A 23,094-nucleotide genomic window follows, 5' to 3' on the forward strand; every position below is an offset into this window, starting at 1 on the left:
ACAGCTGATCGGGTCGAAGTCGAAGGTAGCGCTAAGGTTTCCACTCCTCTTATCACTCTGATTATAAAAATGTATTGAGGGACGCTTCCCGAGGGCTGGCCGACGCTAAACGCTAAAAGTGAGTTATTTTTTGTATTTTGGACTCTTCAAAGGTGAATTTTTTCAACGGGGGGCCGTTAAAAAAACCAAGAAAAAATATATTTAAAGGCCCGATTTTTGGATCCAGTTTAGGGTGAGAATCCGGCCAAATTGAATGCACGAAGAAATCGCAATCCATAGTTTTCAATGCATAAAAACAAACGTGAATTTGCGGAAAATCTTAACAAAAACGTTGTAGATTTTTATCCATATTTTTCCTATATCTGCGATCTGATGGGTTTCGAGTATATTAATTCAGTTAAAAATTTACACTTAATATGCTGAAATTATCTGGTTCACGAATGACAGTTTCATCTTAGGAAAAACACCGAATATGGCCCATTGGCTGTATAAAGCAGTAATAAGAACCAATAGCATATGGATCACCAATCTGGTGTGCCAAATTTCAACAAAAACAAGCTACTCAAAATTAGGCAGCATACAAAGACTGGCAAACGTATATATCACAGTAGCAAAGAAAACAAGCTCGTCAATTGAACTAGAAACACTGCTAAACCGACCTCCGTTGTAAATACACTCATGGAAAAATTTAACATACCACTCAATTTATTTAGTTTAAAATTAAATCTTATTTTTCTATATTAATTATAGGCAATCAGGAGCTATCTTAATCAAAATATACTACATAATGTTTTGTTTACTTTTCCATTAATTAATTCTATTTGCTCAAAAAGTTGCATTATGCCCTTCCATTCTGCCACGCCTAAAGATAGCTTTCAGTTAATCTTTTTCCTTTGTCGTTTTCATTTTATATTATTCTTATTTCAATTAATTATTCTTTTTATCTAAGGTCTTGGTTGAAATGAAAGTCAGTGTCACAAGTGAGATTAGAACCTAAAACCTTTGGCTCAATACGCCACTGCTCTATCGTGACTTAATTCACTCGGACACCAATTCTGTTGTCAACCTACAACCCTTCAAATTTTCTCTTTTTTTTTGCCATTTTTCAAATGTTGTATAATCCGGATACAATTTTCAGCGACTTATGGCTACGGGGAGCTGTTAGTAAAGTGATACTTATTTACTTATTAAATATTAATCCATTTATGTGCAATTGACCACATTACTTATTACAATTAATTATTCTTTTTATGTAAGTTCTTGGTTGAGATGAAAAAGTTAGTGTCACAAGTGGGATTCAAACATACGACATTGAAGTGGATTGAAGTCACAATAGCTCAAGTGGTTAGAGCAACGGCGTATTGAGCTGAAGGTCGTGGGTTCAAATCCCACGCATTACACTAACGTTTTCATCTCAACCAAGAACTTTCATAAAAAGAATAATTAATTGAAATAAGTAATTTGGTCAATTAGACCACTAAATATAAATGGAGTAATATTATTCTTATTTCTTCTCGTGTAGAAATGTGTGGTATTTAGTGACCATTAGTTAATGATTTTTCTTAAACCTTTTTCAATGGCTCCAGTCAGTCATTTGAGTAAGTGTCAGTGTCTTGGTCATAACATTATGGTTCTTTAGCACTTCAGAAAAACACGGCTTCACACTTGAAGGCTAGGACAGGGGTGATATACTTCTATGGATGAGAGAGATAATAGATTCATCCATCATTAGGCTCCATGAAACTACAGCATTACAGGACATGAAATAAGAAATCTGATAAGGGAAGTCCGAAATGTTTTGATTTCCTCCAGGACTAAGAAGAAGGTTCAATGAAAATAATCTCAGGCACCCAGCTCATGAACCTCTTCTTACCACAGCTCAGAAAATGGCCAGACTTCAGTTAGAACAGGAATGTGAATTTGATATTGGAAGATTGGGGACCATATATAAACCTTGATCCTACTCTTGATATTTCAAAAACAAACAGAGTGGATCCAAACAAAGCAAAAGGAGAAGAGGATAAAGTCTAAAGGTGTTAGATATAGTAAGTTTATGCTCATCAAGACTGGCAAACCCACTACTGCAGTTGGAGGAGTCCAGTCACTGTCATCTGAGAAAACATGTACACAACATGGGGATATTTAATGATGACCCCATTTGTAGTTTATGCAATGAGGAGGAAGAACAGCCACCCCTATCATCGAACGCCTAGCAACAACTCAAGTAAATTTTCTAAATGTGGGAATAAACAACCTGATGATATCTTTGGTACCAGCCCACAAGGGAATTTTGGGTAACGAAAAAGCAGTCATACTGGCCAGAGGAGGATCCGCAAGGCCATATATAGGCCGTGAAGTTATTCTTGGGAAAAAACAAAACATGGAATGGATCGAAAAGAAGAAGTGGTGGTGCCTCTAGAAGTGCTAGACACGGTAATTCAGGCTAAAATAACCCTCAACAAGACTGGCAAACTCACTGCTACAGTTAGAGAGGGCAAAACTCAAAGGAGTGATAGGGATATTTACTGGTCACTGGCATCTGAGAAAACATGGGGATTTCAATGTTGATCCAATTTGTAGATTGGATGGCCGCAATACCAAAGAAGAAACAGCACATATGATTTAATTGTGAAGCAACCACTCGATGGAGATTTAATCTGGAATACATAAAAACTCAGTGAAAGGAATTGTAGCAACGACAGTCAATGACCTAGTACACCTTGGGAGAAGGATCGAGTGAGTTGCCTTGATTGAATTGAGCAATTAAGAATAATATAATAATAAGCCAGAAGGCTGCAGTACTGGAGGAACCTATACTTCGTCGATTTCCATCAGCATCAATCCCTACGAGGAGAAATTTATTCCACCTGCTCCATTTTAGATTATAGATTAGGTGAAAGTTACTATTAAACCTAGGATATGCTAATAACTGGATACTTTAGACTCCGGAAGCATTTATATAGACTCCAAGCTGCAGAAACATGCATTGCAGATATTGCCAGGAAGAAGAAGAAACAGCGGAGCATGTCCTTTGTTGATGCAAAGTACTACGTAGGCTGAGATTTCTTCTCCCTGGAGACTCCAAGGCCTGAAGAATACACACGGGAGCCCTTTATAAAGCTTTGGGACTTGTAAAAAGCCTTAAGCTTATCAAAGCCCTCTAAACCTCTAAATATTAATGGAGTTTGCACAATACTGTCACAGGGTATCATAAAGAGACTGACTCATTTTAACCTTAAACATAATTATAATATACCACAATATACTATAATATATATTATATAATAATTATTATATAAATTATTATATATTATATATATTATATAATAATTACCACCATATATACCATAATTACAACAATATACACATTAATTCTGAAAATCTATGTACAAAGTTGAATTTTCTCCCCCTTCTTTAGCCAAGTGCTTGAAGAGCAATCGGAAATTCTAAATATGGGAGAAACTTTCGAATGAAAACCTTAACCTGTACAGAATCAAATGACAAGCTATTTTTACTTAAATATAATCTACTTTGTGATTTCACAGTGATAGTTACTGTTACACATTGATCTATTTTGTTTTATTTCACGTTATGATTTGATCATATTGCATATGACTTTATTCAAGAAATGAACTTAAATATACAAATTTATTGAAATCATTTGATTAATAATATATATAATATTTGAGTTCATAAATTTGTAGATCTGAATAAGTCTACTTTATATCAGTTTAAAAAAAGAACTAAAGAACCTTGTATATTTTTATGGATTTAAAAGAAGGTAATAGTTGAGAATTTATTCATGATCTTTGATAGGTGAATTATGATTTGCAAAAAGATGACTGAGGGTTAAATTATGATGTTATAATTTGATAAATGAAAATTTAATGAAGCTAAAACAATTGGCTGAACATTCTTGTCCCACAAATCTTTCCTTATCTTTCTTTCTTAATAACTATCACTGTGAAATCACAAAGTAGATTATATTTAAGTAAAAATAACTTGTTATTTGATAAGCTGAAATCTAAACCTTTATTCACTAGGGTATGAAGTAGCAGACGATTTTGAACCCTGGTATATAAATAATGGTGCAGGATGATGGGGGATGAAAACCTTGGTCAGACGACGAATGAGGCGTTGACGATTCTCCATGAGGACATAAAGAAGGCGTTGAGCGACCACCACTCACCCCAGCCATCAAAGTAATTAATTAAAATTAATCAATAATTGTTTGTATGTTATCACTGTATTATTTTAGATGGCAGTTTATGAAGGAGAGTTTGGATTATAGGAATGAACATTCTACATTTTCATGCATATCAGCTTTTTTTGTTTTTGTATCAGGGCTTAGTATAATTGTAACATCATTTTATGCAGAAAAAAATCTGTAAGTTGTATATTTTTTTAACCAAGAGAATGAACAAGTTTTGGCTTATGAAGCTTTTTATTTGTTGAGACATTTTGTGAGACTTTTGCATGTCTAAGGATTATATTTGCTTTTCAATATCCTACTTGTTCTATATTACATTATTTCATCCACAGATACGGTAATTTAATCGGTGATGGGATCTTAGTCATTGCTATAGGAATATTTAATATTTTTTTGATATGTTGGGAAAACCAGTTAAGACAAAATGAAATCCCTGAGAGAATAAACAGCCTTCTTCAATTTATTAATGGTATAAGTCAAATAAAAATGCCTTTGGAAAATGATTTAATTTTTTTTTCTTCTTAGAATGTAAAGAGAGATGCGTTTGGAGGCATGACAATTATCCACATTTATGTTCTCCTTATTCACCTTGCATCACTCTGCAATGGACATATCGAGATGGAAAACTTGTTAATCTTCCTTGGGCGCTTTTGTGTCGAGGTGATGTCATTATATTAAGGCCTGGTCAACCAGCCCCAGGAAACTGTTATCATGTGGTAAGAAAAAGGTCCCAGCAGAATGTAACAAACAATAATTAGATATATTTATGTAATTGTTTTTTTAAAGGATAACATTAGAATGTTTTTAAGTTCGGGCGAAATCTACAGCCCTCCTCAGAAACACGATCATATCACGATGCCTACAGCGAGAGTTCCTTTCAGTAACAAAAGATTCGTACTTCAAGAAACACCTTTAATCAGGAACATCAAGGAAGTATTGGAGGCCTCAAAAAAGAAAAATATAACTTGCTATGATAGACAACGAGATCTGATTATGTCTCACTGTTTGCAGTACTTCGCTCTTCCATTCTTTTATGTATGAATTTCATATAACTGGGGTTTTATTTTTAACAGATCAACATAATTAATTACATACATTGAGACAAAAATCAAATTTATAAATATTATTTGTAGATAATTACGATCCTTGTGAATCTTTTGCATTATATATATGCCAGTCAGTGGATCGGTTCTGGCCACTGGAGCGTCATGTTTTTCTTGATACCGGCCAGTGTGAGTCTCCCTTTCCTCCCGCTCTGCTTTCCTTTCTACTGGATTGCCATGCACACACTGGGAAATGCGAAATTGTCAGCATTCCTTCAGTCGACATCGGCAACTAAGGTATCTCCTTATTGCTCGCTGTCCTGCCCTCAGTGTTCGTGTGTTTATTGTGTTGTATTCCCTAATAATACAGGCCGGATGTCTAGTGTCAGGTGCAGAACTGCCACACTGCCGACCCTTTTGAAGATATCTCAATTGCAGAGGAAACTGAGGATTTCACTGTCGGCATCAAATGGGGACAGCATTTTATACACGCACTGTTTGGAAACCAACATTCTCTCGCTCTCACACGCTCTTCCAACCCTTTACACATACTGGGATCAGTCACTGTAAGCCATTATTAAAATTATAATACATAAAAAATTCAATTTTTTCAAAATTTTATTTTATAGGCCTTGTGTTGTGTTGATAAGAAAGGGATTCTTTCTTGGCCTAATCCAACTGCTGAAAAAATATTCATTCTGAAAACTTCTAATGTAAAATCTGGACCCAGCCGGTATGCTTTATTGCCTTTAATACCATGTATTCGTATATTTTAACTGGTTTTCTTTAGAAACCCCTCTGGAGAAGGTACCATTGACGATAATGATGTGTTTGAAGATGACCCTCCTGTTCAAGAAGATAGGAAACTTTCTAAACAAGGTAGTTTTTCATTTTTGACTGTTCTTCATTTGTAAATTTATTTATTTTTTAATATATTTTTTTAGAAACTTGTACGTCGATAGAAGTCCTAGATTTGACACACGATCTTTCCTGTCCGTTCAAACTTGAGTTCGACGATACTAAATGGCAAGAGCATCTTGGATCACTGAAGCCGATCGGACTTGCAATTCTTTTGAACACATGCAACATGGCAACACAAGAACATTATATACAGTTCTGTTCCCATGTTACATGTGAAGCGTTGTACAATGAAGATCTCGTTCCTGTAACTAATAGAAGGTAATCAATTGTCAATCCTTTGAATGATTGATAACAAGTTTGGAATTTTATATAACCATTGGATTTTTTTTACGTTTTGTTTTAAATTATAAATTGAAACTAATAATTTCAGGTGTCCTCCTTGTGTTAAAGAAGTCTCATCAATGTTTTCAAACAATAAGTAATACTATTTTGATAATAAATTTGAATGTTTTAAGCAAAAACGCAAAATATCATTCGGTTAAGGTTTAGACACATTTGAAATTAATATTGGTCTTTGTAAATGGAGCTATTTATCAAGCTAGATATATTTCCTCTCTATGATACTATGACACTATCCTTGTCTGTGTAGCATGTCTGTTGTTCGTGAATATTAACATGTATTTTTCATTTTACTTATGCCGGACTCAGTCTTTCAAAAAGGTATGGACTTAATACACTTTGCAAATTTATAATTAAATAACTCAACTGTAGAAATTGAACAAACTTTGTTTTGTAGTGAACCCTTGTGAATGTCATGTATTGATCTTTGAATGTTTTACTGTATGTACTAGTTGTGTATTAAATTGTTTGCTTTAATAGTATTAAATTGTTAGAAGTTTATAGACCATCACATTAGAAATCTCTTTGTAATGAGGGATTTTCATTGCACAATAAGTCTATTTAAATAAAGGATGTAAGCACATGCAAATTGTAAGCTGATGAAGTTTTAAGAAAAGTCTGTGTGTTATCTCTTAATATTTACCTAACACCTTTTATTTACTTTTCATTTTTATGGAAATACTTTGATTTTATTTTTTATTCTAAGAAATTTTTTTTAAAAATAATAAAAGCTTAATTTGTAGTATATGGGCAATGTGCACATAAGGGTTTCAGCTAATAATAGTTCACAAAACAGATAATTTATTACAGAAATTTTTTTAAACTTTGGACTTACATTGTCTTTATAATTTTAATAAAATGAAATATTGTTAAGACTTTCTGAGTGAGAAAATTAATATCTAAACATTCATGCAAGGAAATGAGCAGGAATTAATAATACCCTCCATGCAGATATTACAACTAATCTCAGACTCTGAAATCCATTAATATAGTTAGTTTGGGGCTTAAACCGCTCTGCTACAGGATTATGGTGGCCATGATCATTAGGCCATCATGGGGTATTCGTCTCATAGAGGTCCTGAGTCGTTAACCAAACCCTGTTCGGATGCATCAATGTTTTTGCGATCCTTGTTTTAGCATGTCCTGTAAATAATCCTAATAGCTGCTTATTATTTAATTGACAATAAAAAAAAAATAAAAAAAAACAGTTGAAAATTTAATTGTCAGAAGGTTGATTTTTGTTGTTGTTTGTAAAATGACATATCATTACACTTAAAGACAAAAACTGGACTCTCATATATCATTTTTTCTTTCAAACTATATGTATTTTAATCATTATATTAATTACAACATACATTTAATACAAAACAAATTAAAAGAGATCTGAAATTCATTTTTTTTATTATTCACTAGCCCAACTATAACATACTTTTCCGAAAGTGTATTTTTTACAAACACATTTCACATTTTTAACTGGCTTGCATGTCTGATTGAATCTGATATGAAATAAGAAGTATATTCTTCATGCCCACAAACCGAACCGGCACTCGTCTGTTATGAGAGAAGCCCCTCATCAAATGTCCTAGCAAGATGCTGATTTGTAAATAATCATTATGATTATCAAATGACGCCTTTCTACTCAATGCCACTCCAGTTGTAGTGAACCTGATGTGCCTAGAAATTAGGTCATCATGGTGACAACCAATCAGAGAAGCCATTAAATGACGGTTTCATAGTGCGGTAAGAGTAATAAAATGATTGTCTTTAGTCATTGTATATCCCATTTGATCACTACCTGGAAAGTATTCAAATATGATCGATCTATTGAAATATGGATCATAAAGAGTAGCATACCCAGAAGTTGGGCTGTGTAATGGATGATCATTGGCCAAAGCATCTGCCCAGGCGAGATATTCTAAACTTAAAAACACGCTTTTAAGGGGGAAAAAATTACTCAAATTTATTGTTTCTTTGTATATTATTGGAAAATAGAGAATTGTAAATATAAGAAAAACACAGACAATTTCTCTTAAGTTAGTTTGTTATAAACTTTTTTTTCACTGTTATTAACACATTAACAGGCTTTCTATTGTTACTTTAGGAACAATCTGTTAAAAGGATGCATGCAAAATTTAGCCTACAATTAAATTAGTCTGTTTTTGTTTTTGTCATAAAATTGTGTACAAAAATTGTTTAAAAAAAATGTTATTGATTAATTTATGCATGTTCTAACATCTTATATCTTTTGTAGCGTCTATGAGTTTTGGATGGTTGGGAAAATGAACTATTAAAGCAATCATTTCTAGTTAAATTGTAAGTGATTTTACACAGTATATTTTCAGATGCTTGTGTGAACTATCAAAACGTATCGGTTTCACTGAAAATGCTAAAAATAATTACACACTTCTTGAACAGTTGTCCACATTTCGTCACGTTGTGAGTACTACGATGTTGAGCTTTTTAAATTGTTATTTAATATCGACAACTGTTCGTGTTCAGCAACCAGAGACTGTGCGGAGGGATATTAAGTTTGCGAAGTCACTCGCACTTGCCACCAAGCTCAAACTCCCTTTTCCACACATGGTTGCCGTTGTAATCGGTGAAGTCAATGCACCGAATTCTCTTCAGCTGTTTTCACAAGCAACAGGGGACATCGCATTGGATTCATGTGTCGACTTTTGGGACGGGTCAACTTTGCGGACTCTCTCTTCGTCAGACAGGTGAATATTAAACTTTTAATACCAGTTTAGTTTATTGTTTTTGTTTTGTTTTATGACGGCTTTGTTTTCAGAAAAAAGATTTTAGATTTTTATCAAAGGACCAGTTTGACTGCGTACTGTACAGCTTTTGCGTACCGTCCTCTTGGAAGATCTGTTAATTCAAAGCTCTCTCATGTGTACATGGAGCTACCCGCTGATAGCCACACTTTGTATGTTAAAAATAGAAGCCCTACACCTTTGGACTGGAATCTTCATCAATCAACTGGTACTTGCATGGTCATTTTGCATTTAATATTTTTTCTTTTCTTTTTTTTTTTTTTTTACTGTTTTAGACTCATTATTTGGGGCAGAAGGCATTGAAGGTGAAATCTCAGACATCGAGAACTGCTTTGAAATACAATGCAATCAGATTTTCCTAGGCATGGTAACAATGCAGTATCAGGCCCAGATCGAAATGGTGCGTATTTCATCTTCTAATTTAAATTTTATTTCATCTTCTAATTGAAATTTGGGGACTTAACAAAAATTTAAATTTCAGGTCCAACTTATAGAACAGTTAGAAAGGGCATGCATAAGATTCGTTCATTTTAGCAAAGAAAATGAATTGAGGTCGAGAGTGTTTTCAGAAAAAATGGGCTTAGAAAGTGGTTGGAATTGTCACATTTCACTTTTGAGCAGGTAATTAAATTTGTTGAAATATTGCCGTTAATACAAATAATTATTAAGAAGATCAAATGGTGATTGTTTATCATTTTTACGTTATTAGGTGTGGGCTCCTATTCCTAAGTACCAACATTTAACATTCAGTTTATCAATCTAGTCTTTTTAATTTAAAAATTAATTATAAAACTTAAAGATGATTTAATTATGCAAAATTATCAAATTATTTATCACAATGCATTTGAATGATAGCCTACAATAATACAACAAAATTTGTTTTACAATGGGACGACTAGGTTGGTGGGTCACGAATTTGGACCAAACTTTTGTTGGTTATTCCACACTTCAAAATATTAAGCACTTATCCATTTCCTGTGAATGATTTTGAAAGTTGAAAATTTTTTTATTTCGCCATTATACTTGCTTAAATCAACTGTGTGAATATATCATTTAATAGCATTTTTTATGTAGATTGGAATAAAGATATACAAAACCCATCAGTTTATCAATAATCAGAAAAATTTTAAAAACCAAATATTTGTCAAGTAAATTAAGTTATAATTTTTTTTTCATGAAACTAATATAAAATTTCATTTTTGCACCCCTAGAGACCGATAAATATAGATTTTTGTTTGAATTTAAATTTATCAATTTTTTACCCCTCAAATTTTTCTGATTTTTGTGAAGTTCTTTAAAAGAAACTGAGAAATTCTTTAAAACGAATTGCCTACTATGAAAATCAGTCCGCTAGCTTTTGAAAAAAATGATGTTATCTTGAACCAGGAATGTCGTCAGTCAGGCAAGAAGGTCGTCAAAACTATCAGTAAAAAGTTTATTTACACCAATTTCTGCAAAAGTCAGTATCTAAGGGTTTTATAACGCTAGAATCACGACAATGAGGTCAAAACCAAGTTTTGACCATTTTCTGACCTTTGCTTACAGAATGTTTGTTAAAATATACAAAAAAGGTCGAGTTGTATTGATTTACCATTTTAAATGATACCAAATTAGAATATTCTCCTTTGCATTTATAGAACATTTTTGCTTTTATGTTAACCAACAATGAAAATAACACGCTAAAAATAAATTTTTTAACCTTTAAGTAAGTATTTATACTCCGAAGCAAAAAATCGATAAATTTAAATTCAAATAAAAATTTATGTTTATGGGTCTCTAGATGTGCTCAAATGAAATTTAATATTATTTTTAAGAAGGAAAAAAAAAACTATGACCTAGTTTACTTGAAAAATATTTGCATTGTAGAAATTTTTTGGTTACTGATGAAATTGATAGCTTTTACTTTTTTTTTTATTGCAACCCACCTAAGGCTAAAAATGCTATTAAATGATATATTCATATAGTTGATTTGAGCAAGTAGAAGAGCGAAATAAAAATATTAAAATAAGGAAAATTTCAACTTTCAAAATTTATTTTGGCGAATACAGGGCCTTCTTCATAAGAAGAGACGGGTATTTGTCCAATATTTTGGAGTGTAGAATCACCTAAAAAAAGTTCAAATTCAAGACCCACCAACCAGGTTATCCCTTGTTAGATGAAAAAATCAGTAATTTAAAGTAACTTTTCTTTTCTCTTTCCTTTTTTTCATAGTTTCCTTTGCCACTAACTTCAAATTCCTTAAATTTGTGTTTTGAGGATTTCTATTATTGGCTTCCTCAATACACCAAACTTTTTTGACTCTGAAGAAAGTATAGAATTATGTTAATTATCATCATCAATAAGACCCCGGTTGAAAAAGAGGCAAACACTTTTATAACAGCTTACAGTGTCAGTTTTGTGACTAACAAATATGTCTTGAGTGTTTCTTCTTTTACTAACAGTGATTCGCCTGTTGAGCCGAGTGGTGAAGAACAAGAGGTAAAAGAAGGTGAAGATTGGACCCAGGAGAATGCCATATCACCACTTCTAGGAAACAACCTATGGTATGGTTTGCTTTTTTTCTTACAGTTTTGCGGTGATGGTTGGTGATGGCCACATTTATCCCCTATCATAAAATTTTGATATTTCTTTAAATTAAATATTAAAAACGATAAAAGTTAAATTTTTTTAAGTTAAAATTTTTATATTGAGTAAATTGTAGAATCTAACATAAAAATCCTTTCATTAGTAAGCATGGTTTTTGGTAAAATAGAATAAACCTGATATTAGTTTTTCTGTGAATTCATAAACATAGTATTTATTTTGATTCAAAAATATATTAATATCGAACAATTTTCATAATTTGCATGCTTAGCTTTTCTCGCTTCAGTATCGGATATTGACATTAACCATTTATTATCTCTGCTTACATAATTATTCCAAAAAAATGAAGTTAAAAAAAATATAAAAAAATTAAGAAGAAGAACTCTTTAATTAGTTTGTTTTATAGATCCTTCAGGCCTATATAAATATTTTCTTTTGTTATTTTCTTAATGCATGTTACAGTGGTTCTCTTGAAGGTTCAAGGAATATGAGTGTTTCCGCACCTTGCGCAATTAACGCTGAAATTGGAAAAGAAACCTCGGAACCAACACGGTACATAATCTACGTTTGCACAGCACACCATTAACAGAAACACTACATCGGAAGTGTCATTTGTGCGAATGTGCTAATTAAACTTGATTCTATTTGTTATTATAGGGCAAATAAGGATGAAGACTTGGTGTCGCAGGAAGGCTGGCAGTCTTTGAGTTGTCTCACAGACAGTACGGAGCAGAGCGCACCTATCAACTTTGACATGTCAAACCGGGTATGAATTTTAAATTTAAGTTTTCTTTTTATTGAAAAGGAGGGTGAGAAAAGCAACGACGGTTTTCCTTTTTAATTGTTTATTGACTTTTACAATGATATAGTTTTTGGTTTTATTTTAATACTTAATAATTCACATAATGTCTCATTTTTCAACATCTGCGAATTGCCACATGCAGAAAAGGAAATGCAAAGAAAGCACAAAGAAAAAGTTTCACCTGGCACTGAAGCTGGACATTTGTAAGAAAAATAAAAATGGATGGAAGGGAGAAAGGGATTTAGTAAAATAATTTTAAACTAATAATTTAGTAGTAATGTTAATTTAGTAGTACGAATTGAGATAAAAATTGTCAAAATAATTAAAAAAAGGCACTTGTATTTATTTGTGTATTTTCCATGATAGGTAAAATGATTAATATGTAACTTAAAACATAAATAACTTGTTTACCTTAAAAATTAAAAAAATCAGTTCAATTTCATCCTTTCAAGCCAGCTTATTGTCTGAGTTAACTGGTTTTTAAATTGTTTTCTTTACACTTAATTAAGGTTTTTAGTTGAGATAAAAAAGTTATTAGCACGAGCGGGATTCGAACCCACGATTTTCGGCTAGATACACCGCTGCTCTACCACTTGAGCTATCGTGACCTCGATCCACTCGGACACCAACTTCCTATCTCAACCCCACCTTTTGAGTTTTCCCTCCTTTTTGCCATTTTTCAAATGTCGTGTAATCGGATTGGATTCTCGACGACAAAAAACAACAAAAGCTCTCCGTGGCCATTTCATTTGTTGTCGAGAATCCAATCAGATTACATGTTTGAACACACAACATTTGAAACATAGTTGGGCTGATAACTGAGTGTATAAGAAGACATTGACATAGGAGAAATCCTCTGGATGTGAGAATTTATTAAGCATGTCTTCCTTGAATTAATGCACTGAATTATACATATGCCAAGTTTTCATATGTATAATACAGTGCATTAAAGGACCACATACCCAATAAATTCTCAAATCCAGTGTTTCAAAGTTGGTCAAAACAAAATAACGTCATAGGAGAAATGTAGTTCGGCTTTCGTAACGGGGTCACTACCAGAGAAATGCTGATTAGCCTAAATTTAAAGACTGACCAGGATGCACCTGTGTTTTACAAGACAACTTGATCTTCAGGGCAGTAGCTAGTTATACTGTTTAAAGATGAGTATGGAGCATCAGTCCACAACAGTTTAAGTGTTGACACAGTGCTCTTCACTGTAAGGTAAAAGACCCAGGTTCAAATCTAGCATTATGGAATTTTTTTCAAAAATACCGGTACCCCGAGGGTTAAAAAAAGTAACAATTTGTTTCTAAGTTTGGTGAAGACGAAAGAAATAAGCTATTTGTAATTATATCCAGGGAGTCTGAATTAAGTCATAAGTTGGCCAATTTTTGTACTGGACAGAATTAGAACTAGGCCTTTTTTTAAATGAAAGAATAAATTTGTAAATTTTTATTATTTAAATGTTCAAAAATGTTGTTAATATTGAATACCTTAATTTTTCTTTGTTTGGCCAATTTTCTAGGCTAAATTGCCGAGAGGGATTGAACAGATCAGACCACATTTAGAACAAGTTGATAATGTTCCACTTCTTGTATCACTCTTTACTGACTGCACGCCGTCAACGACACAGGAAATGATTGGTATAATGCAAGAATATGGTGAAACTGTTTGTGTTATGGGATCTTCGGCAAATGCTGACAATTCCACTGTTTTTCTCCAAGCCAATGCCAGGTCAGTTTTATTTATTTATTTTTTCTGACACGGCTGATTCATGTGTTCTGTTGACAGTGTTTCAGTTGAGCCACTTTACCCTCAAGTCTGTCAAAAAGTGCCCGTCTACAATTCACCTACAGATATGGTGTCGCCGGTTCAACTTTCACAAAGGCTGAATTCACTTCCTTGTTCTGTATCAATAACAAGACAAAGGCCAATTTCCCTTTTTCATCTCATAATGCATGTACGGATCATATCTGTTTTAAAACTGTGGAGTGGCATTGATAAAACTTATGTTGTAGGCTCGTCATTATATGCAGTGTCTATGGAATTGTGTTCAATTTTGGGTATGTGGTGTCTTCACCATTAGTGTTCTCCAAGTCATTGCCACATTGGCGATGTTGCCTCCTTTATTTTCCATCGGTAAAATTAGTTTTGGAAGTAGACAAGGAAGTGTTCATTCTCTAATTGTACATTCCCACAGGCCAGATTATGTGGTTGTGCTGTGCTGTGATTCCTGTGCTTGCGATGTCACTTGTACATTCACCAGTTTCAGCGCAAATCATGCAGAGGCCTGGACCAAAAAGTCAATTATACATCAATTCAGAGGTGACTTAATAAATTCCCTACAATATTAAAAATTATTTGACTTTTTGTTTTCCAGGTGGCGGTATTTGTTCTTTGGTGTTATGGTTTGAAGTTCCTTCCTAGTGTTCTGTTAGTTCCTTTAATTTTTGGCGCTATGTTGAGCAGCCATTGCCAAAGCCTTGTTGCCCAAAATGCCACCTTTACTAATTTGACATGTACTGTCGTTTACCCGATACCAAATTTACCTCTAGGAGGGTGGGAAAAATATCATCACCCGCTTTCCAACGCTCAGCTTTTCGCTTCTACATTAATCACCTATCATTTAGGTAATGTTTTATTGTTCGATATATAAATCATGGTGGTTGTTACTATTTGAACATTTTCAGTGATGGTATCTTTGAGTTTCGTTCATAGGGAGTATTTGTGCTGGCGACGGAGCCCTTTTAGAAACAAATTTTGGCTTTTTACTTCTGTCGCCTTGTAAATATCAAAACTTGAACAATACATATTAATGGGGCTATTGTTTTTAATTATTTTCTTTTCCTGTTTTTAGACTGTTCATTCAAACTATTTATACAATTATTGCTGTTTTTTTGACCAACGAAGGACAAAATTATGAACTGGATACACCGTGGATAGCTATTGCCTTAGCTTTTTCTTCACCTCTAGTTATTTTAGTTGTTAATGAATTTGTCAAATGGCAAGAAATTAAGTAAGTTTTTAAAAATTCAAATTTATATCCTTTAATTGATTTTTACAATTTATTTATTTTTTTAGGGCAAATTTGAGATATGAAAAACGAGCCAGACTTGATTTTGGAACAAAATTGGGCATGAATTCACCGTTTTGAGTGTTATTCTTCTTCTACGAAACGTACTTAGAAATATATTTTTTTGTAATACTCAGAACGAAAAATATAGTACAACATATATTTTTTAATTTATGACTGATAGTTTTTAAGGTAGAATAAATAAAATAAATTATTTTAATTAAACTGTAATTTATAAAGATAAAATCAAATGGAAAGATATATGTTCATTATAAGCTACCATTATTATTTATATTTTGTATTTTTATTGTGCTATACTGCATTATACAAAATATTAAAATTTTTGACAATTATTTAATAAGTATAAGATAAACTTATATTGGTATATTGAACTTTTGGTGTGTTCTAAACTAATCCTAATTATCAAAATACAAATATTTAGGTGATTTTAACTTGTATTCCTTTCAACATTTAAAAAAGACATTTGATTACCACTGTCCCCATTTTTCATGCAACCATTCTCCCCCCCCCCAAAAAAAAAATGCATCACAAATCATGTTCCTTGACTAATGTACGAAGTTCATAAGGCCATTAGAAAAAATCCTTAACGTAGTTGCGCCAATGTCACATGCACAGAATAAGTGAAAAACAACTAGGTATGAAGGCAACAGAAAAATTTAACAAAGTAGAATATAGCAGGGGAAAAACAGGAAATCAATCTATACCACTCAAGATAACAAGTGTAAATGAACTCATTCTTGTTATGATGAGTTTTATCTTTAGCATCCCACAAAAATCGGTAGCTGTGGTACATTCAGATAAGCAAAATGCAGTCCTCCAGATACTTGAGACAAGTGTGTTTACATGGAGAGAAACAAACAATGTGAAAAAAAAAAAATTGAAAGGCAGTCTTCAGGCTCACCCTGAAACATCCTTGTACCAAGTTTTATATTCCTAGCTAGGTATCCACAACGCGAGGCACGTTTTGCAAAACGTGCGAGTGGAAACCCAGCTTTAGACACTTCCGTGACGAGACAAAAAGCACCATTCCTCAATCTAAGTTCTAAGAAGCTCTTTAAAAATATGATGTAGTAATAGACAACTTGGCTAACAAAGAAGAACAATAATCGAACATAAACAAAAAATAATTAAAACATGTACCAACATAAAAAGAATATTGAATTATTCCAGAAAAGAATTAACGCATTCAGCGAGGATGATGCTATGGACTATGGAAGCGTCATTAGTCATTTCATCATTTCACCAGCTGGATGATGCCAAAGAGGAGTTAAGCTTTAAAAATATATCTGCCCAATAAGCAAAATGAAATAGGTCCTGCAGTGATACTACACTCCTTTCAAAAATCCCAGTTTAAATTTTTTATTGATATTCAAACAAACTTGGAAAAAGGGAACAACAAATCAAAATTTGTAATGATTTTATTACTTTACAAAATTCATATATAATTTACATCCATGCACAAATTTAAGAGGGAAGTAAAGCTCTGTAGTTTTATTAAAAAATAAAATTAGAGAAATGCTGTCTAAAACAAAGTTGAGCAGTTCTTTTATCATTTTATTTTTGATATATTAGTTATTTTAAGAATATTATTTCTTAATAATCTGAATCACATCTTCATCATGCATAATATGTTGGAGCCCAACTCTCTGTGGTGAATATTTGGTGCTGGTGCCCTAAAACAAAAACGTTTATTAAAATAATATAGCCACTTTAATAATATAGCCCATTAGATTTCGTGGTCTGATTGACCAAATAACTACTTTCAATTAAATAATCTTTATGTAAGGTATTGGCTGAGATAAAAAAGATATTGAAAAATGGCAAAAAGGAGGGAAAATTCTAAGGGTGGGGTTGAGATGGGAAGTTGGTGTCCGAGTGGATCAAAGTCACGACAGCTCAAGTGGTAGAGCAGCACTGTAAGTAGCCGAAGGTAGTGGGTTTGAATCCCGCTCGTGACACTGACTTTTATATCAACCAATACCTTACATAAAAATTAATTAATTGAAAATTAATAATATATTTATGTTCTAAAAAAGTACAAATAAACAAAATTACAAACCCAAACTAGTGCATATTTAAATGAATCCGCAATCGTTCTGTGAATAGCATGACAAACATGTTCAACGGTGACACCTTTTCTCAATATGAGCCCATCTTCAAAATCTGGCGGTTGACCTGGTTTTTTTGTATAAACCCTGATGAGTGCGAGATATTCCCACAATGTTTCAAGCAGAGTGTCTAAGTTTAATTTCATATTACAGCTTAATAATAAAAGAAAAACCCATATTAATTAGTATGTAATTCATTTATGATAATATTATTTTAAAATGATTTACCTAACCACAACGCTATGTGGTTGCCTTGCTATCCTATCGACTTCTTCCAGTGAAATTTGATCTATTTTGTTATAAACATAAAGACAGGGGAGGTGAACTCTATTGGCTGAAATCACATCGATCAATTCATCGGCAGTGCAATCTTCTCGAAAAAGGACTTCTGCATTAAAGATTTTATATTCGTGTAAAATCATCTGGACAAGTTTTTCATCACATTTGGTCAAAGTGCATGTCGAATTGAACGCAATTCCACCACCTTTTTTGACCTAAAAGAAAAATGAAAAATAAAATAAAACATTTCCTTTTATGATTTTTATATTAATACCTTAAAATATATGTTGGGCTTTTTTTTATTAAGCCTAATACCAACAGCTTCTAATTCCTTTTCAAGTAAGGCTCGCTGAACGTCTTGCTTTGTCGCATCCAACATCATTAAAACTACATCTGCCGTCCTTGCAACGGCAATTACCTACATATGACATTTAAACAACAATATATAAAAAATAAATAATAATTTTAAGAGAAATGACTTTACCTGTCGCCCTCTTCCTTTTCCTTGGGAAGCACCTTCGATAATACCTGGCAAATCCAGAAGCTGTATATTTGCGCCTTTATATTCCACTACACCAGGGATACAAGTTAAAGTTGTAAATTCATAAGACGCAGCTTCACTGTGTGTAGATGTCAGCGTGCTGAGCAATGTTGACTAATAAAGTAGGAAATTTTTTTTTCTCAGTATTACATATATTATAAATATATATAAAGCTGCTAAAGCCTAAATTTAAATAATTGAATTTGTTGAACATTTTCAAGCTCCTTTGCGTCTTTTGGATGTAATATCTGATAAGTATAAAAATCAAAATAATAGGAAGAGCATGATAGAGAATCTCTCAACCATAAGTATGGTCTTCTGTTTACTCTGCAAGAAAATGTTGCAATTTATTAAGGACAGTAAAAAAGGTTTGTGAGTGCTTCAAAAATCCCAGATCTTCAGTCGTCTGAAAGAATCATTGTAAACCTGGAAGCTATTATACTCGACTATTAACTGGATTGTCCGGAAAATAATGCAAGTTTTCATGCTTTGTTTCAATTACCCTTCTATATAATAAACTGTTTACATTTGATGGAATATTCAATTGTACAAATGTCAACAGTTTTTATCCTCTTCCAATCAAAAATGTTTGTTTACCACAGTAACATTTTGTTACTTGGGAATAGTTCAGTCTTTATTAAGATGAGTGAGTTTCGCATAATTTTGTTTTATGAGTTTAAACTCGATTGGGTCGGTGACCAAAAGGCCAGAAACATTAATGAAGTCTGGGGTGATGATAGTGCGAGTGAGAACATTGTTCGGAGAGGGTGTAAAATATTTCGAGATGGAGACTAGGCTAGAAGACAAAGGTCGAGCAAGAATTTCTTGCAATCTTTTAGTTAGGAAATTGGAAGGTGAAAAAGCTCAAGTTGGGTTCCTCATGCTTTAAACGACAGCCACTCCCCCTCCAAAAAATCAAATACAAGAAACATTGAGATAATAAACTTTAAACTTCTTTTGTGAGGCATTACACACACATATTGTAAAAGAATACGCTATTGCCCATATATAAATAAGTAAATGGGTTTTATCTAAAAGGGGATGACAAGGTTGGTGGGTCATGGATTTGGGTCAAACTTTTTTTTGGTAATATTCTACACTCTTAAAATATCGGACATGTATCCACCACTTCTTGTTAATAGGCTCTGTTTTTGCCAAAACGTTTTTTGAAAGTTGAAATTTTCTGTTTTCTAATATTTATATTTTCCCGTTCTACTTGCCCAATCAACTATGTGAATATATTATTTTACAGTACTTTTTACATGAATTGCAATAAAAATATAGTATAAAATTTCCAAGTTTATCGATAACCAAAAAAATTCTACAAACCAAATATTTTTTACGTAAACAATGTCATAAATTTTTTTCTGTGAAACTAATATGAAATTTCATTTTAGCACTTCTAGAGATCCCTAAATATATAATTTTTGGTGAATTAATTTTCTTGTTGCTGAACATAAAAATGAAAATGTTCTTTGAAGCAGAATATTTTAATTTGGTAGGATCTAATTAAAATTATAAAGTAAATTTAATTAAATGATCATAAATTGTTATGTAGATTTAAAAAATATTATTTTTGGTCTATTAATTTCAATGTTGGTTAACATAAAAACAAGAATGTCCTATAATGCAGAATATTTTAAATTGGTTTGATTTAAAGAGATAAATCAAGAAAATGCCACTTTTTTTGCATATGTTAACAAACATTCTGTAAACAAATTGGTCAGAAAATGGTCAAAACTTGGACTTGGCTTATTTCATTGTTGACAATTCCTTTTAAAGTAATGGTTAGGGGATGGTTTTAAAGTAATTGCGAAGTGCATTTTATAACTGTACCAAACATTAAAATCTGACTATTATTTCCATTAAAAAAAGGTTAATTTTTGTAAAATAATTTTGCTGTTTTTACGGAAATATTTTATATATTTTAAAGGTACATACATCGTGAACAAGCTTGTTTCTCTTCTTCCAAATTGTTTGTTTGATGTTAAAATCCTTTTAGCTGTTTGTTAATTATAGCTGTTTCAATCAGATATTCCAATATCAATTTCACAAAAATCAGCAAAATTTTAGGGATCAAAAAATTGATAAATCAAAAGAAAATGGTCAAAACTTGATTTTGACTTCATTGACGTGATTTTAGCATTTTAAAACCTTTAAATCCTGACTTTTGTGGAAATCAGTGTAAATTAATTTTTTGATTGATAATTTCAATGACTTTTCTGCCTGACTCACATTCCTGGTGCAAGCTCTAACATAATTTTTCTCATAATTCATTTTTAAAGATATTGCCAATTGTATTTTACAACTGTACTAAACATTAAAATCAGACTATTATTTCCATTAAAAAAAAAGTTAATTTTTGACAAATGATTTTGCTATTTTGTGTGTTTTATAGAAATATTCTGATAATGATTTCTCAAAAATTGGAAAAAATTTAAGGGTCAAAAAATCGATCAATTTAAATTTAAAGAAAAAATTTATATTTAGGCATCTCTAGAAATGATAAAATGAAATTTCATATTAGCTTTATGAAAAAAGAATGTTTATTTGACAATTATTTGGTTTTTAGAGTTTTTGGTTATTGATCAACTTTGATAGCTTTTGATATATTTTTATTGCAATCTACATAAAAAATGCTGTTAAATGATATGTTCTCATAGTTGATTTGAGCAAGTAGAATTGTAAAATAAAAATATTTTTTAAAGATTAATTAATTTAATTAAAATTTTAATTTTAAAGTTTTCACCATTTTCAGACCTACCTTGCTTACAGAATATTTGTTAGAATATGAAAAAAGAGGTATTTTCTTGATTTATCTTTTTAATTCAAACCAAATTAAAATTATTCGGAAATCGTGAGATGCGGTCTGGTGTGATGTAGGTTTCAGAAAAACATTTTCTTTATTGTGCCATTGTTTTGTTGTTTGTGCCAAGACCTTTATTGAGATCATCTTCAGGACCTTCTGTTGTCTGCATTTCGTTCGAACTTTTTTGTTGTTTTTGTACGCAGACACAAACATTTTGAGTGAGTAGAAATACTTTGATTGAATATTAAAATTTTTTTTTTGCATTGTATAAATTCACTTTTTCCACATCCTACATGTATTTGTTAAATTTAAACAATGTTTGTAAATCCCAGGCCCTTAAGATGATCTCAATAAAGATCGAAACGTTGGCACGATAAAGAAAATGTTTTTCTGAAACTTACACCACACCAGACCGCATCTCACAATTTCCGAATAATCATCGACTAATGGTCACCACCAAAATTAAAATATTCTGTGTTGTAGGAAATTTTTGTTTTTATGTTAACCAACAATAAAATTAATATAACAAAAATTATAATTTAGGGATCTCTAGGGGCGCTAAAACAAAATTTATGATCTAGTTTACTTGAAAATTATTTGGTTTTTAGAAATTTTTTGGTTATCAATAAACTGAAATTTTATGCTATATTTTTATTGCAATTCACATAAAAAGTAATGCAAAATGATATGATCATATAGTTGATTTGAGCAAGTAGAACGGCAAAATAAAAATATTGAAATACAGAAAATTTCAACTTTTTTTTGCGAAATCAGAGCCTCACCACCTCAACGTGGTGTCCAATATTTTGGAGTGTAGAATCACCAAAAAAAGTTTAGTCAAAATTCGTGACCCACCCCTCATCGTTCGTCCACTTGAAGGCTAACTTGACAGTTAGCATCTTCGTTTAATTGTCATAATAAAGTAATTTAACTGCTGGTCACCTTTCCGACGGAAGGGAATCCGATGAGGGCGACCCTGGCATCGCCCGACTTGAGGACGTCGAAGCCCTCGCCCTTTTCCCCCTTCTTCGAGGGCTCGAGCAACTGGGCCCGGTATTTGGCGAGTTTCGCCTTGAGGACCCCGAGATGGTATTCGGTGGCTGAAATTGGAAAAAAAGGTCAAGAAACGTCCACGCGTCCCATGCCGTGCCTCGTCTCACCTTTGTTCTTTTGGGTCCGTGCGATCTCCTTCTCGATCTCGGAGATTTTCTCCAATATTCCCATTTTTTTTTCTAACAACGGCTCGGAAGCCTTCGATCTTTTACGGTTTGTCTTCGAGAGAAAAAGCCGACAAACTCCGGAGGGACAGAGCCAAGAGCATACTTGGACCTGTACTCAAGAAACCTCCCTTGTTTCGGTAACAGTCTTCCTGGAGATTTATTATTATTATTTTAATTAAAAATTATAAACGTAAAAATATTACAGATAAATAAATTATTTTATTTCCTTTAAAACAAAAAACGGAAATTTTTAGTCACACCGTTTAAAAAAATAAAAATAAAAAACAGTACATAGCCCGTAAATATAACAATGCAGTAACCTTCTTTTCTTTTGATAACAGATACCACGTTGTTTACCGTCAACTTGG

The 23,094-nt window shown here is 32.4% G+C and overlaps 2 protein-coding genes across 11 annotated transcripts; one reads left to right on the forward strand and one right to left on the reverse strand.

Annotated features, from left to right (window-relative positions):
• The first annotated feature begins 10 nt into the window (after nucleotides 1-10).
• Nucleotides 11-16,080, forward strand: LOC106670955 (transmembrane protein 94). Of its 10 annotated transcripts, none has more exons than XM_014401654.2 (28): nucleotides 11-118; nucleotides 4,044-4,202; nucleotides 4,259-4,387; nucleotides 4,543-4,679; nucleotides 4,736-4,926; nucleotides 4,997-5,245; nucleotides 5,344-5,550; nucleotides 5,637-5,819; nucleotides 5,883-5,986; nucleotides 6,044-6,132; nucleotides 6,198-6,432; nucleotides 6,545-6,592; nucleotides 8,856-8,949; nucleotides 9,013-9,233; nucleotides 9,305-9,498; nucleotides 9,584-9,690; nucleotides 9,772-9,911; nucleotides 11,732-11,833; nucleotides 12,336-12,425; nucleotides 12,531-12,639; nucleotides 14,201-14,409; nucleotides 14,467-14,635; nucleotides 14,694-14,814; nucleotides 14,876-15,000; nucleotides 15,056-15,305; nucleotides 15,366-15,459; nucleotides 15,533-15,691; nucleotides 15,757-16,043. In XM_014401654.2, exons 2-28 carry the CDS (start codon nucleotides 4,096-4,098, stop codon nucleotides 15,827-15,829), a joined length of 3,936 nt encoding a protein of 1,311 aa, XP_014257140.1. In that variant the 5' UTR covers nucleotides 11-118; nucleotides 4,044-4,095; the 3' UTR covers nucleotides 15,830-16,043. The 10 variants fall into 10 exon arrangements, with proteins under 10 accessions (XP_014257140.1, XP_014257138.1, XP_014257141.1 ...); XM_014401652.2 differs by having other exon boundaries at nucleotides 9,566-9,690; nucleotides 15,757-16,041; XM_014401655.2 differs by lacking the exon at nucleotides 6,545-6,592 and adding an exon at nucleotides 6,823-6,834 and having other exon boundaries at nucleotides 9,566-9,690; nucleotides 15,757-16,041.
• Nucleotides 16,081-17,253: 1,173 nt separating this feature from the next.
• On the reverse strand, nucleotides 17,254-22,965 carry LOC106670964 (developmentally-regulated GTP-binding protein 2). Its single transcript, XM_014401674.2, has 7 exons — nucleotides 22,667-22,965; nucleotides 22,449-22,606; nucleotides 18,641-18,811; nucleotides 18,431-18,574; nucleotides 18,106-18,371; nucleotides 17,829-18,030; nucleotides 17,254-17,442 (listed from the first exon to the last, which is right to left on the reverse strand). The coding sequence occupies exons 1-7, from the start codon at nucleotides 22,728-22,730 to the stop codon at nucleotides 17,356-17,358; spliced, it is 1,092 nt and encodes a 363-aa protein (XP_014257160.1). The 5' UTR covers nucleotides 22,731-22,965; the 3' UTR covers nucleotides 17,254-17,355.
• Between the last annotated feature and the right edge of the window lie 129 nt (nucleotides 22,966-23,094).

This window comes from Cimex lectularius, unplaced genomic scaffold (assembly GCF_000648675.2).
Source record: "Cimex lectularius strain Harlan isolate CLEC.00 unplaced genomic scaffold, Clec_2.1 scaffold243, whole genome shotgun sequence".
Taxonomy (NCBI): domain Eukaryota; kingdom Metazoa; phylum Arthropoda; class Insecta; order Hemiptera; family Cimicidae; genus Cimex; species Cimex lectularius.